At 40.1% G+C, this 13,564-nt stretch overlaps 4 protein-coding genes across 5 annotated transcripts in view; 1 reads left to right on the top strand and 3 right to left on the bottom strand.

Annotated features, from left to right (window-relative positions):
• The window catches only part of LOC118278720 (alpha-centractin), an 800,945-nt gene that overhangs the window by 600,569 nt on the left and 186,812 nt on the right, over positions 1–13,564 (bottom strand). The window lies entirely within an intron of this gene.
• The window catches only part of LOC118278675 (uncharacterized), a 37,779-nt gene that overhangs the window by 14,380 nt on the left and 9,835 nt on the right, over positions 1–13,564 (top strand). The gene's annotated exons all lie outside the window — the stretch shown is intronic.
• LOC118278676 (RE1-silencing transcription factor B) lies at positions 371–3,617 on the bottom strand. Its single transcript, XM_035597990.2, has 3 exons — positions 3,455–3,617; positions 2,643–2,796; positions 371–2,207 (listed from the first exon to the last, which is right to left on the bottom strand). Exons 2-3 carry the CDS (start codon positions 2,774–2,776, stop codon positions 1,676–1,678), a joined length of 666 nt encoding a protein of 221 aa, XP_035453883.1. The 5' UTR covers positions 2,777–2,796; positions 3,455–3,617; the 3' UTR covers positions 371–1,675.
• LOC118278728 (uncharacterized) overlaps positions 5,670–13,564 on the bottom strand; it is a 28,790-nt gene continuing 20,895 nt past the window's right edge. The window contains exons 2-5 of one of the 2 annotated variants that reach the window (XM_050703790.1): positions 12,726–12,815; positions 8,965–9,053; positions 8,158–8,285; positions 5,670–5,990 (exon numbers count right to left, since the gene is read on the bottom strand). In XM_050703790.1, coding sequence (XP_050559747.1) covers positions 5,851–5,990; positions 8,158–8,285; positions 8,965–9,053; positions 12,726–12,815 — 447 coding nt within the window. In that variant the 3' untranslated portion in view covers positions 5,670–5,850. The remainder of the gene's footprint in view (positions 5,991–8,157; positions 8,286–8,964; positions 9,054–12,725; positions 12,816–13,564) is intronic. The other variant, XM_050703791.1, reaches the window with a different exon arrangement.

Raw genomic sequence — 13,564 nt, 5'->3', positions numbered from 1 at the left:
ACTGAATTGGATGTGTCACACACTACCTTAGGGTGATTTTCCTGAGAGACGTGCTATGTAGCTATTAATGTTCATTTTTTACACATTTGAAACTTCTATACAGCCATCCTGTAATACAGAGATTTTTCGGAGTTTCTTGCTCGTTCTTCTCCATATGAATCTACAATTTGGAACGAGCAAATAAAGCAATTAGAGGACTGACCGACAGATAGAAATTATTTTTCTATATTTGTTTTGACGTTCAAAAGTGTCTTCCTGGTCTATTTGAAATAAATAATTTTGACTTTGTGTTTCCTAGCTAAGCTACTAGGTGATCTGCTGACCTACTAATACACAAGATGGGGTGTGAATAAATAAAACCGCCTCTGTGTACTGTTCTAAGCTGGTATATATTTTGGTCTTACAAATCAATTTTACCTTATAGTCTTGCCGGTAACGAAACCATAGCTCGCTTTTAATTGCGGCAACGCCATCTATCGAGCTATGAGACAACTTTTTCAACAATAATATTTTTTGACCTTAACAATAAGTATGATCTTGAACACTTTGACTTGGCTCACAGACGACTATTAATTGTTACGGTCGAAATGAACTTAAGAATAAACCAATAAAACAAAATAATTTATAATAAAAACATTTATTTCATATTGTTTTTTTACACATTAACAATAAATATATCTACAGTTAAATTACAATAAGAATTTTTACATGATTTTGCCAGTCATACCAAATTACGTGTCATAATGTGCACCTCTACCTACCCCTTCGGGGATAAAAGGCGTGACGTTGCATTTTTTTTACTAAATTCACCCAATTTGTTTAGAAAAAGATTTTTCTAATACTTTTACAAGTATCTACTTAGTACATAGTACTTTTACAAGCCAAGTTATTCAGTATACAGGTAAGAAAACAAAGATAGATTCAGTACAGAGACAGCAACCATTGGTTGTCTAGCGCCGACTGAGTTACAAAAGATATGGCTTCGTTACAAAGCGTACAATTTAGTATAACTATAGCTACTGTCTCTGTACTGAATCTAGCTTTGTTTATTTACCCTGTATACTAAATAACTTGTCTAGTTACAATAAAAGAAATTAATTTTCATTTTTTTTTACAGTTATAAATATACTACTATAGGAACTCAAAACAAATACATTTTTATAATACTAGAAGCTACAGCTTAGACTAAGGACTTTCCGTAGCTGCGGACTACCTAGCGGGTTTACCGGGGCTCCGGCTCGAAAAGCAGGAGTAGGAACGGGGTGGTGTTTAGTCAGTAAGAGTCTGTCACTCCCTATCGCCTCGCCCAAGGCGGGAGAAGTTATTGGATGATTTTCCCCTCTGCTTAGGCTAAGGCCTGTGCAGACATGGGACTTTTTGTAAAATATATTTAAAACTAGGAGTTGCTCGCGTTATTCTGTGTATTGTCGTAGTGACCCGGAAGTTTAAGTCGCCCGCTTCTCATGCATAAGTGTGGGCTTTAAACCTACCAACGGCAAGTACCAATGTGACCACCCCGTTCCTTCTCCTGCTTTTCAAGCCGGAGCCCCTGTAAACCCGCTAGGTAGTCCGCATCTTCAAATCAGGCATCAACCCTACTGGGCCTCATCTGTGATGGTCTGATGGCTATAAGGCCTAAAATTTCCAATAACTTAATTTTATAATCAAATAATTACTAAACATTATTATGTTTCTTCGAAATATGTTTAGCCAAGACCGCTTTATCAACGCAGGTAAAGCTGCAAATAGCACAAGAATGCGGTTTCAGACCGGTATGGGACCGCAGATGAGCTTCAAAATGCTTCTTCACATGAGTGCGGTACCCACAACTGCACTGCAAGTTCCTCGTTCTGCAATAATGCAGGATCAAGGACCTGCAGTCTTTACCGGAGAAATCACACTCCGTACATTTATAAGGGTTACCCTTTTCATGTATACGCATGTGATTTTTCAAACTAACCGTACTTCTGCTAATATAGGTGCAATTTGGGCACTTTTTGTACCCTTTTGGCACCTTATTCGAATCACATTTTGTGCATGGTTCAGTTTTGATTAGACCGCAGTGGTGTTTTGTCAATCTTTCCTTGTTCATAGTACGGTAACCGCAGCATTTGCAGTTGTATACTGCTTTAATTTGGGTTATCTTTAGTAAGCGTTTGCATTGTTTCTTTATTGTCGCTTTGGATGGTTTTATGAGGGCTGCGGTGCTGTAATAGAATATTTTTTTATGTTATTATTGGGAAACATTGCTTACCACAAAGCGAGGTAGTGGGAAAACTGACTAATCAAGTTAAAATAAAAAATATGAATGATGAATTTTGAAATAGCAGCTCATCAGCTTCTGCCAGCGGCTTCGCCTGCGTTACCATGGGATAAAAAGTGTCCTATCACCCAAGTCAGCTCATATATTGCTAAATTTCAACAAAACCCTTTCAGTAGTCTCAGCATGATAGACAAACAAACATAGAAACGGAACTATTACTCTGATTTTAAATAAATCTTTTTGTGTCGGATATTTCCTTTATTGAGGAAGGGCTATAGGCTATAAAACATCAAACTATAACTTATACAAGCTAAGTAAAGCGGATAGAACCACACCGGAGTCGCCAATAATCTACAAAGTTAAATACATAAATACTTACAAATAATCATGGTCATTTAAATGATCCAATTCTTTGACATTGCCATCTCCATCGTCAGTATGTTTGTTGCCAATATCTTCATTGATTGTGTTACTATCATTTAAAGTAGGACTATCTTCTATAGATTCATCCATGTTTATATTTATTGTAAAGTCTGAAATTATTAAAACATTTATAATTAGATTTGACTGCCTTGTTGGCCGAGTGGTTGCAAGTGGGACTGCAGGGCAGGTGGTCTAGGGTTCGATTCTCGGGTCAATTACTGGACTTCAATTTTTCAAAATATTCTCAGTAGTAGCACAAATAATTGCAGTATTGTCTTACTTAGTAACAGTGGAAATGGTCACATAGTCTCACAGTTTAACTATTACTTCCTAGCATAGCTACATAGCACATCTGTGGTGGAAAAGCATCCTTATTCGCAAAAAGATAAACATACACAACAAGTAAATAATTAGAAACAATTTTTGATTACATATTAAAATTAACTATTGCAGTTTTAGCGTACGATGGGATGTTATTTTACTGTTGATAAGACAAGTAGCTACATCGCTCATATTTCACTAAAACAATCTAAATAAATATTTTACGCTTAAAATTTTCTTTTACGCGCTATTATTTATGTTCTAATACCACTTGTAGGCTGCTTTTAGTATTTATTAGCAATATAAGCACTAGAATACGGAGTTATACTGATTATTTTACCAAATTAATTGCATTTGCGCCTTCCATCATCCATGATGAATTTTGACAAAATTACATGAATAATACAAAAGAATAGCTTATTCACGTATATCAACTAAAATACTTACGACAACAGTACAGCGTGACTTGATTATAGAAGAAATTAATGCGTAAAATTATGATTTTTTGTATGTAATTTCTAATTGACAAAATATTTTGACATTACTTATTTGCAAAAGAATAACATTGCAAATTGCATATGTCAAGTTTGGCGTTACGAATGTAGATTGTCAAGTCTGTGTTGTTATGTTGTCAGCTTATAACAAGTTCCTACTAATTTAGTAGATTTTTTACAGAAGTTATTGTTAGTGGGTTATTTTAGGGGTGGTTTTTCAGGAGTTGGAGTATTAGAGGAACTTAGTGGAGCTATGAGCAGCAATGACAACACCACAATATTTAGTTAAATATAAAAATATCGGGACTGTTCATTATTCGGATATTTTTGTTTAGATAATTTATTTATTTATTTAACAGTTTATGTACAAAATGAACATAGGCGGGCTTAATGCTGAATGGTATTCTCTACCAGACAACCTCAGGGTGGTGCAGAAAAGTGATACAGTAGGTTTTGCACCAGGATCTACAGTAGATACAATCATGAAAACACCGGAACACTGAAGTACAACGTCCCAGGCACATGAATGACTGTATTGGATCCCGCAACGAAATAAATCAGAAGATAATATTAGAGGAGAAGAAAAATAAAATGTTGTAAACATATTGTTGACAGTATGAAGAAGGGACAAACGATGCGTAAAAAGCTTATTGAATAAATAAAATACTTAACGAAAATATATTTAATTCAAAAATAAAAAATACATTATTTTCACTTATCAATTCCTTATTATTATAATAATTGTCATTATGACAATATAAGCACCATTCACTTACTTTATACATAATAACAATGATATACCTAGTACTTGAAGTCATAAATGATAATTTATGACTTCATAAGTCATAAATGATAACTTATGACTTCATAAGTCATAAATGATAATTTATGACTTCATAGTTCATACTATTTTATTAGTCACGTAACTGTTTGACGAGGAACAAGTAACAGTAGCAGCGCGACAATCGCCGCGGAATGCTGCTCATGAATATGAGCCTCCAGCATGGCTTGAAACTAGTCGAGTTCCTCGTCAAACAGTTACGTGAGTAAGCCGATAACGTAATAATTAATTTAGTATGTTTCACGAAAGTTATAATAAAATTATAATTAAATATAGTTCGTTATTCTCACATTTAATTTTATAATGCATTAAAGTAATCGCTTTGAATAAATCAATAGTCGATCTAGCATTCTAGCTCAAATGACTATGACTAACAACAATAAGTCAATTTATAGATATAAATATACATATTTGTTATTATAAGATTACTTAGATTTTATTCCTAACTAAACAACACTGCACCACGACATTCACAAATAAGAAGTACATAATATTTCAGCGTTAAGATCATTTTAGGCTACGAAACATAACAGTAACCTTAGTACGAGTTTGTTTTACGTTTGACGAGAGCACGCTCGGCGCTTTGATTGGCCGGCTTGAATGATCTAACCAATCTGTACCCTTAGTACGAGTTTGCTTAACGTTTACCTAAGCGCGCTCTGATTGCTTGGTTTATTCTAGCCGGTCAACCAAAACGCCGAACGAAGGGTACAGAGCGCCGAACGCGCTCTCGTTTCGGTCTTGTTAAACGTAAAACAAACTCGTACTAAGCCCTTAGACAGTTTAAGATTAAGTTACGGTTACTAATACATCGTATTATCAAACATTTTACACTTAAACTAAGACAGACAAACAGACATAACCTTTCACACTTTTCCACCAAATAAATATGTATAATTATTAGGAACATTTACAATGAATACATACATCTTAAAAAAAACATACTCAAGTCATATAATAATCTCCGGCCACCGTAAGTGCGGGTCTGCGGACGGCGAGCAAGGGTAGCTTGCCGTCCGACCAGAACCAGATCAGACCAGACAGACACGCGCGCGTCAAAGAGCCATCAGACCACCACAAATGTACCCAGTAGGGTTGATGCCTGATCCGGAGCTGCGGACTACCAAGCTGGTTTACCGGGGCTCCGGCTCAAAAAGCAGGAGTAAGAATGGAACGATTTTCAAACCGACACGACTTTCAAACCTTTAAGAAAAGAGCGTACTCCTTCTTAAAAGGCAGGCAACGTACTTGTGACTCCTCTGGTGTTGTGAGTGTCCATGGGCGGCGCTGATCGCTTACCATCAGGTGACCCATCTGCTTGTTACCCCTATTCCATAAAATATATAATACATAAAATACATAACATAAAATATTAATCAAATAGCGAATAGAACCTTACAAACTACAGTGATGGCTTTGAAGAGATTCGAAAAGTATTGAATAAAAAATTTATACATGCCCCAATAATTTCAGCATGTTTGATCGCTTATAAAAGTAGTCTTTGTGTCTTAAGCGGACATTTTAGCGGCAGCAGCTGCAGCGGCGGCGGCTGCCTTCTTCTTGACAGCGAGAGCAGTCCTCTGTTTCGCTTGAATCTTCATCTTCTGGCTTTTTGATAGTTTCCGTTTCTTCTGCTCGTTGTTCGCTGCTGTGAAAAGAAAAACAAAAATATATTTAATTATGCTCTAAACTTTAAAGTGTGGGAGAGCCATGCTTCGGCTCGACCGGAGTGATACTACGGCGTCACAGAAAACTGACGTGAAATAACGCTTGCGTTGTGTATGTGAGGTAACCGGAGGCCTAATAACTCAATCTCCGATTCCCCAACTACTCTTAAATTTCTAACCCTCAAAAGGCCGGTAACGCACTTGTAACGCATCTGGTGTTTCGGGTGTCCATGGACAGCGGCGATTGCTTATCATCAGGTGATACGTCTGCTTGTTTACCGGCTTATACCATAAAAAAGTTTCAAAGAATAAATATCAAACTTCTTCTTTTCAATGACTAACATAGGCTATTCTTCATTCCAATATTCGCAATCACAACTTAACTAGTATCGTATGTGGGCAAAGCTGCAGAAAGAGAACTGTAAAGTATAAAGTAAATAACAGCCATAATTCCTTAACTTTACCCATAGTTTCCTGAAGATTTGTTACACAAAACATGCCATAAAAATAAACTACAAAAGTGAACAACACACTTTCATGTTTAATGTTCTCTCGCTATGAACGATTGGTTCCCGTGAGTAGGTACAACTAGGGTTTCCAGATCCAGACTGATCTTTTCCTGGACATTTCTAGGGCCACGAATGGAATCTGAGTTTTGGTGTCCCATCTGAGCTGCGGACTACCTAGCGGGCTTACCGGGGCTCCGGCTCGACAAGCAGGAGTAGGAACGGGGTGGTTTTTAGTCAGTAAGAGTCTGACACTCCCTCTCGCCTCGCCCTGGCGAGAGAAGGAAGTAATTGGACGACATTCCCCCCTCAAAAAAAAAAAAAAATCCGAGATTAAACTGTAATAGTAGGAATTAAGTAGGTACCTAGAACTCACCCTTCCCGCCCCTCAACTCACGCAGCGCGACTTGCGAGCACGTTACAACGTTTGGTTTGACTTTTGCAGCCATAGTATTGTATTTTTGTGAAAAAAAAAACTAGTATTTTTTCATTCCGGGACAGCAAAGTATAATTTACTGGACACGGGATACCACACAACATTCCGGGACAAATCCGGCCATCTAGCAACCCTTTTTTTTATTTTAAGGGGGAAAAATCATCCAATGACTTCTCTCGCCAAGGCGAGGCGAGAGGGAGTGTCAGACTCTTACTGACTAAGAACCACTCCGTTCCTACTCCTGCTTTTCGAGCCGGAGCCCCGGTAAGCCCGCTAGGTAGTCCACAGCTCCGGAATCTAGCAGCCCTAGGTACAGCTGTGATTTCACTTCGCATAATAAGTTATGGAACATAAATATCTTAACAGTTCACACTTTGTTGCTGTTTCGACGAAATCGTTCAAGGCATTTATGAACACACGAATTATGACTTTATGTGTTATGTATTTAGATATATTATTGTCTGTTTTATCGTTAGGCTAGTGGATTTGGAAACTGCGGACTGCCTAGTGGATTACCGGGGCTCCGGCTCGAAAAGCAGGAGTAGAAACGGGGTGGTTTTTAGTCAGTAAGAGTCTGATGCCTCACCCAAGATGGGAGAAGTCATTGGATGATTTTGGAACAAGTGACGTAGTTTTTAGATTAGCGACGCTACTGAACGAATTAGCAGGTTTATACTGCAGTGATAGCACGGCCATAGAGTAAGCTGACGTGAAATAACGCTTGTTTTGTGTGAGTGAGGTTACCAGAGGCCTATTAACCCCACTTCCCAATCTTCCTATTCCCCAACAACCCTTAAATTTCTCATGCCCGAAAGGCCGACAACGTTCTCGCAACTCCTTTAGTGTTACGAGTGTCCATGGACGGCGCTGATTACTTACCATCAGGTTATTCATCAACTTATTTGACATGTAATGCCATATGCCTAATTTCAAGTATTTATTGCATCCATACAGGTGTTGGAAATACAGTATTTAGTCACAATTATGTACCTTGTCGGGCACAGCAAATTATATAATTCGTAGAAGAGAGGAAGAGCGTTTAGAAATATTTTTTTATTCGATATAAACTAATGCTTGACTACAATCCCACCCGATGGTAAGTAGTAATCGTTGATGGTGAGGTGCACTAGTTTATTAAAAGCCTATTCACTCTAGACTTGAAGACAGTTAGAAATAATAAAAAAATGAAGTTAGTAATATACAAACCAGCAGCTAGAAGCTGTCTGTTAGCCGCGGTGCGCGCTAGATCGCCGAGCGTGTTCGCGAGCACTGCCGCGAACCGGCCGCAGTCAGTCCGCGCAGCCGTGTGCGCACGTAGTGCTAGTGTTGCCAATCTGTGGAGTGAAAAAGCTACTGTTACAGTTTTGTCCATACAACGACAATGTCACGCCTTTTAGAAAATGGTAGGCTGAGGTGTACATTACGGCACGTAATGCCGCTACATAATGTATGTACACCCACTTTTTACCATTTGTGTTATAAGTCCCGTGTAATAGGGGGTGAGCCTATTGCCATATACTGGGCGCAATTCCAGACTCTACTGAGAAATTTTCGAAAAACCGAAAATAGCCTGACTATGCCAGACCCAGGAATCGAACCCGAGACCTCTTGTAGCAATTTTTTCCACAATACAAGAATTTTTGTACTCAGTAGTTTGATTGGTATATAAATATCTTTTGTCTGACACTGGAATTGAAACCCATATTAGTGGAGACGGACACATAGTTTCACAGCTTAGCTTGTATCTTCATAGCATGGCTACATAGCACATCTGGTGGAAAAGCACCGTAAGCCAGCAGACAGAGAGAAAATCCCATTAGCTTAGTCTCTTCTTTGACATATCTGTCAAGAAAACTGCTAATTTATAATTTTGCCTCCTGAGATGCAAGTATTGCCTAGTTCAGGAGACAGAGCTTGATATAATTTGGATGTTGGTATAAAAATAAAGAATTATTATAGGTATTTAACCCTAAAAGTTAAAACACTAAGGTCCATTTCAGCTTAAACCCTCACCTGCCAGCCAGATCCTGCTGATCGAGGTCGAGGTCGCAGGCGACATTCGTCACGTTCTTCCCCTTGAGCGGCATCTGGAACCAACGAGACTGCGCGATAATATTGTCATTTCTCAATCAATATATTAAGTATTTAGTATTTTTTTAGGTATAAGCCGGTAAACTAGCTGACGTATCACCTGGGGCCTTAGTCTGCTATTACAATTGTGTCAGAATGGTCGATCATTGGGCAGTGCGAGAGGGATGGAGCTATACAACCTACATAGCTCCGTCTCTCTTGCACTGTTGGTAAGCAATCGCCGCCGCCCATGGACACTTGAAACACCAGAGTTACAAGTGCGTTGCCGGTCTTTTGGGGATTAGGAATTTAAGGGTTGTTGGGGAATCGGGGATTGGGAAGATTGGGAAGGGGGGGTAATTGGGCTTCTGGTAACCTCACTCAAACAACGCAAGCGTTGTTTCACGTCGGTTTTCTGTGAGGCCGTGGTATCACTCCGTTCGAGCCGAGCCTGTAGTGCCGAAGCATGAGCATTTTTAATTTATGTCATATATGTTTAATGTATGTCATGAGACTTAGAGATTGTGTAGAAGATACAATATTTTTTTTTAAGGGAGAAAATCATGCGATGGCTTCTCCGGTGCTGGGTGAGGCGAGAGGAAACGTCAGACTCTTACTGACTAAAAACCACCCTGTTACTATTCCTGCTTTTTAAACCAGAGCCCCGGCAAAACCTAGGTAGGCCACAGCTACGGATCAGGTAGCAGCCCAATTCGGCCGCATCTGTGGTGGTCTGTGGCATGGCTCTTTGGGTGCGCGCGTAACGCGACGCGCCGAAGCGTCCTATTCATAGAATGACGCCGGCGTTAAAAAAAATTTATAGAGAGCGCCCTAGGCAAACACCTAATGGGCATTAGGTACTTTAGGTGCTTGCCTAGGGCGCTCTCTGTGTTTACCCCGTCTCAGCGCCTAGCTTCACTGACGGACGGACGAACTGACGGACAATTCAATTTGACGTTTCATAAGTGCCTAATTTAGGATTAATTGAAATAAATGCTTTGTCTTTAAATTTGACTGACTGTAGATAATTACTCCAAATCCAGCCAGCAACCCACTCAATCTTAGCACAAACACATAAACAATTATAAATGCCCCGCTGTTTATTGGAAACGCGCGTAATTTAAAGACTGACGGCTTGACGCGTGCGCAACGCTGCTAACGTTTATAATTCCCAACTAGGGTTGTCAGATACGATCTTCGCCCATACCGTAAGTGCGGGTCTGCGGACGGCGAGTAGGGGTAACTCGCCGCCCGACCAGAACCAGACCCGTGCGTACGACATGTCGCGTTCCGCGCGCGCCTCAAACAGCCATCAGACCACCAGATGGGGTCCTGTAGGGCAGATGCCTGATCCGGAGCTGCGGACTACCTAGCAGGTTTACCGGGGCTCTGGCTCAAAAAGCAGGAGTAGGAATGGGGTGGTTTTTAGTCAGTAAGAGTCTGACACTCCTTTTCGCCTCGCCCTGGCGAGAGAAGTCATTGGATGATTTTCCTCCCTCAAAAAAAGGGTTGCCAGATGGCCGGCATTGTCCCGTAATATTGTGTGCGTCTCAAGTAATTTTACTTTGTTATCACGGAATGAAAAAATACTGGTATTTTTCACCTAAATACAATATTATGGTTGCAAAAGTCAAACCAAACGTTGTAACGTGCTCGCAAGTCGCGCTGCGTGAGTTGAGGGGCGGGAAGGGTGAGTTCTAGGTACCTACTTAATTCCTACTTTTACAGTTTAGTCTCGGATGGGACACTAAAACTGAAATGCCGTTCGGAGCCATTTTTGTTGTTTTTTTTTGAGGGGGAAAATCAACCAATCCGCCTTGGGCGAGGCGGTAGAGATTGTCAGACTCTTACTAACTATAAACCACCCCATTCCTTCTCCTGCTTTGAGCTGGAACTCCGGTAGCCCTTTACGTTTTCCACAGCTCCGGATCGGACATCAGGGGGTCCTTATCGGCCTTAGTCTGATATTACAATTACAATTGTGTCAGAATGGTCGATCACTGATCAGTGCAAGAGTTTTTTAACTATACAAACATAGCTCCGTCCCTCTTGCACTGCTCAGTGATCGACCATTCTGACACAATTGTAATTGTAATATCAGACTAAGGCAGACTAAGGTCCCTGGTCGGGCAGACCAGACAGGACGTGGCAACCCTATTCGCAACTGCCACTAAGTTTGAAGTGAAAACAATTTCCCAAGTTATTTATAGAAGTATTTGAAGTGTACGCTGACTTGTTTATGACTTCAGCTTATCCTTGTGAGCGAGGTTTGTATTGAAACTGCATTTCTGTAATGATTATGAAGCTTCCAGGAAAAGAAGATTGGATGAATGTCGGTCATTAGATGTTGCATCATTGAATAAAATAATTTTTGCTACTTACATATTATGCAAAATAAAAATCGAGAGATTGACTATAATCCGCACAATCTATATTATTCTTTTAATATTGGATATTTTAAATTAACTAGTAGGCTTAACCAGTAGGTTGCGCGACGTCGCCGCATCTGCGCACACTGCTTATGATGAAGAGTCCCTCTGTGACTCGAAACTAGTAGTTTTTTTTTATGGAATAGGGGGCAAACGATCAAACGGGTCACCTGATGGTAATTACACCTACGTTGTCGCCTTTTAAAAAGGAGTACGCTCTTTTCTCCATTAATGTACGCGAGTAAACCGTGATTTTTAGTTAATTTAGTATGTCTCACGATAGTTATTATAAAAATATTTGGATATTCTACTTCCACACGACTCAATAATTCGTTTATTAGGTCACGCATGCGATAAACAAATAATATTTATCGTCCCACTGTCCGATTTTGATCGGCAACGGACGTCCGATTTGCAGGATGTGACCGAAATATCTCTCTTTGATGTAGGACAGTAGACATGTCTAACATAAACAGGTACAGTCTTAGATTTCTGGCGTTACATACATATGGTATATTATGAAAAGTGTTGTCAGGAATCGAACCTGATACCCTTTACGTGATAATCACGTTAAGACTACTCACTCAACTAAAGTCCTTTTCTTACATTGTAAGTGTAGGAGAGTCATGCTTCAGCACGAATGGGCCGGCCGGAGTAATACTACCCTTCCTTATCTTCCCAATCCTTGATTTCTCCAACTTAAATTCATAATCCGGGACTCAAATAACTGCTTTCTTTTTTGGAAAAAATCCTATTTTTTTTTAAAAACTTTGCCCTACATTAGTATTTTCTCCTGTGTCAAGGGTGCGGTTAAAACACACATGACACTCAGACCCGAAACAACAATTTGTGGATGACACAAAGAATTGCTCCGTATGGGAATCGAACCCGCTACACGTTGCACGGCAACCAGTTGCCCAGCTACCGTGCCAACCGTGCAGTCAAATTTGATTATTAAAGAACTACTTTTTTGCCCGCCACAGCCTCCCATACCGCTGCAACTCCTGTGCACCAGGATCTACAGTAGATACAACCATGCAAACACCGGAACATTGAAGTCCAACGTCCCAGGGACATGAATGACTGTCTTGGATCCCGTAACGAAACAAATCAGAAGATTTATTATTAAAGGAGAAGAAAAAGATTAAAGAACTACTGTTGTAAATCTATCTAAAACTTCGCCTATTTAATTCAAGAAATCCCTTGTTGAGCAACCACTCAATAAACGAAACCGTCACCTCAATTCCCTGTTTAATATATGGCCAATCTATTTACCTTGAAGCTCTGAGGGCATATGCCAAACAGATATCTGTCCAGAGTCTGCTTCAGCTCGTCAGCGAACACCAGGGCCGCTCCCTCGTTCATCTGTGGACAAACAAACAAACAGCTGAGTCAATATTTGTTGTTCATTCTGGTGTGGAGGTAGGTAGGGTAGTGTGGAGTATTACTATGTCATCTTTACTTTTTTGACTGCCTCCCTGGTCGAGTGGTCGCAAGTGCAACTGCCGGACATGGGGTCTCGCTTTCGATTTCTGGGTCGTGCAAAGTATTACTGGACTTTTTTCGGTTTTTTGAAAATGTGTCAGTAGTAGCACGTAGTCTGGAAATGTGCCCGGTATATGGCAATAGGCTCACCCCCTATTACATGGGACTTATAACACAAATGGCGATAATTGGGTGTAAATAATTGTTAAGCAGCATTACGTGCCATAATGTGCACCTCTGCCTACCCCTTCGGGGATAAAAAAAGGTGACGTTGAAGTTGAAGTTAATTCTGGTGTGAAGGGTATGTTATGTCATCTTTATATTGAAATTATGGATAGGTGTTTTTAGTTTTGCGTTGCAATAGAAATAAATATCCTCCAAGATATATCAAGTGTGGGAGAGCCATGCTTCGGCACGAATGAGTCGGCTCAACCGGAGTGATACCACGGCTTCACAGAAAACCGACGTGAAACAACGCTTGTATTGTGTTTCCTTGTGTGAGTGAGGTTACCGAAGGCCTAATTACCCCCTTTCCAATCCCCGATTCCCCAACAACCCTTAAATTCCTAACCCCCAAAAGGCCGGCGACGCCCTATCCACGGGCGGCGGCGATTCAAACCATCGGGTGA

The sequence above is a fragment of the Spodoptera frugiperda genome, chromosome 24 (genome assembly GCF_023101765.2).
Source record: "Spodoptera frugiperda isolate SF20-4 chromosome 24, AGI-APGP_CSIRO_Sfru_2.0, whole genome shotgun sequence".
Taxonomy (NCBI): domain Eukaryota; kingdom Metazoa; phylum Arthropoda; class Insecta; order Lepidoptera; family Noctuidae; genus Spodoptera; species Spodoptera frugiperda.
Note: the sequence above shows the minus strand (reverse complement) of the source record. Positions and strands in the feature narration are given on the sequence as shown.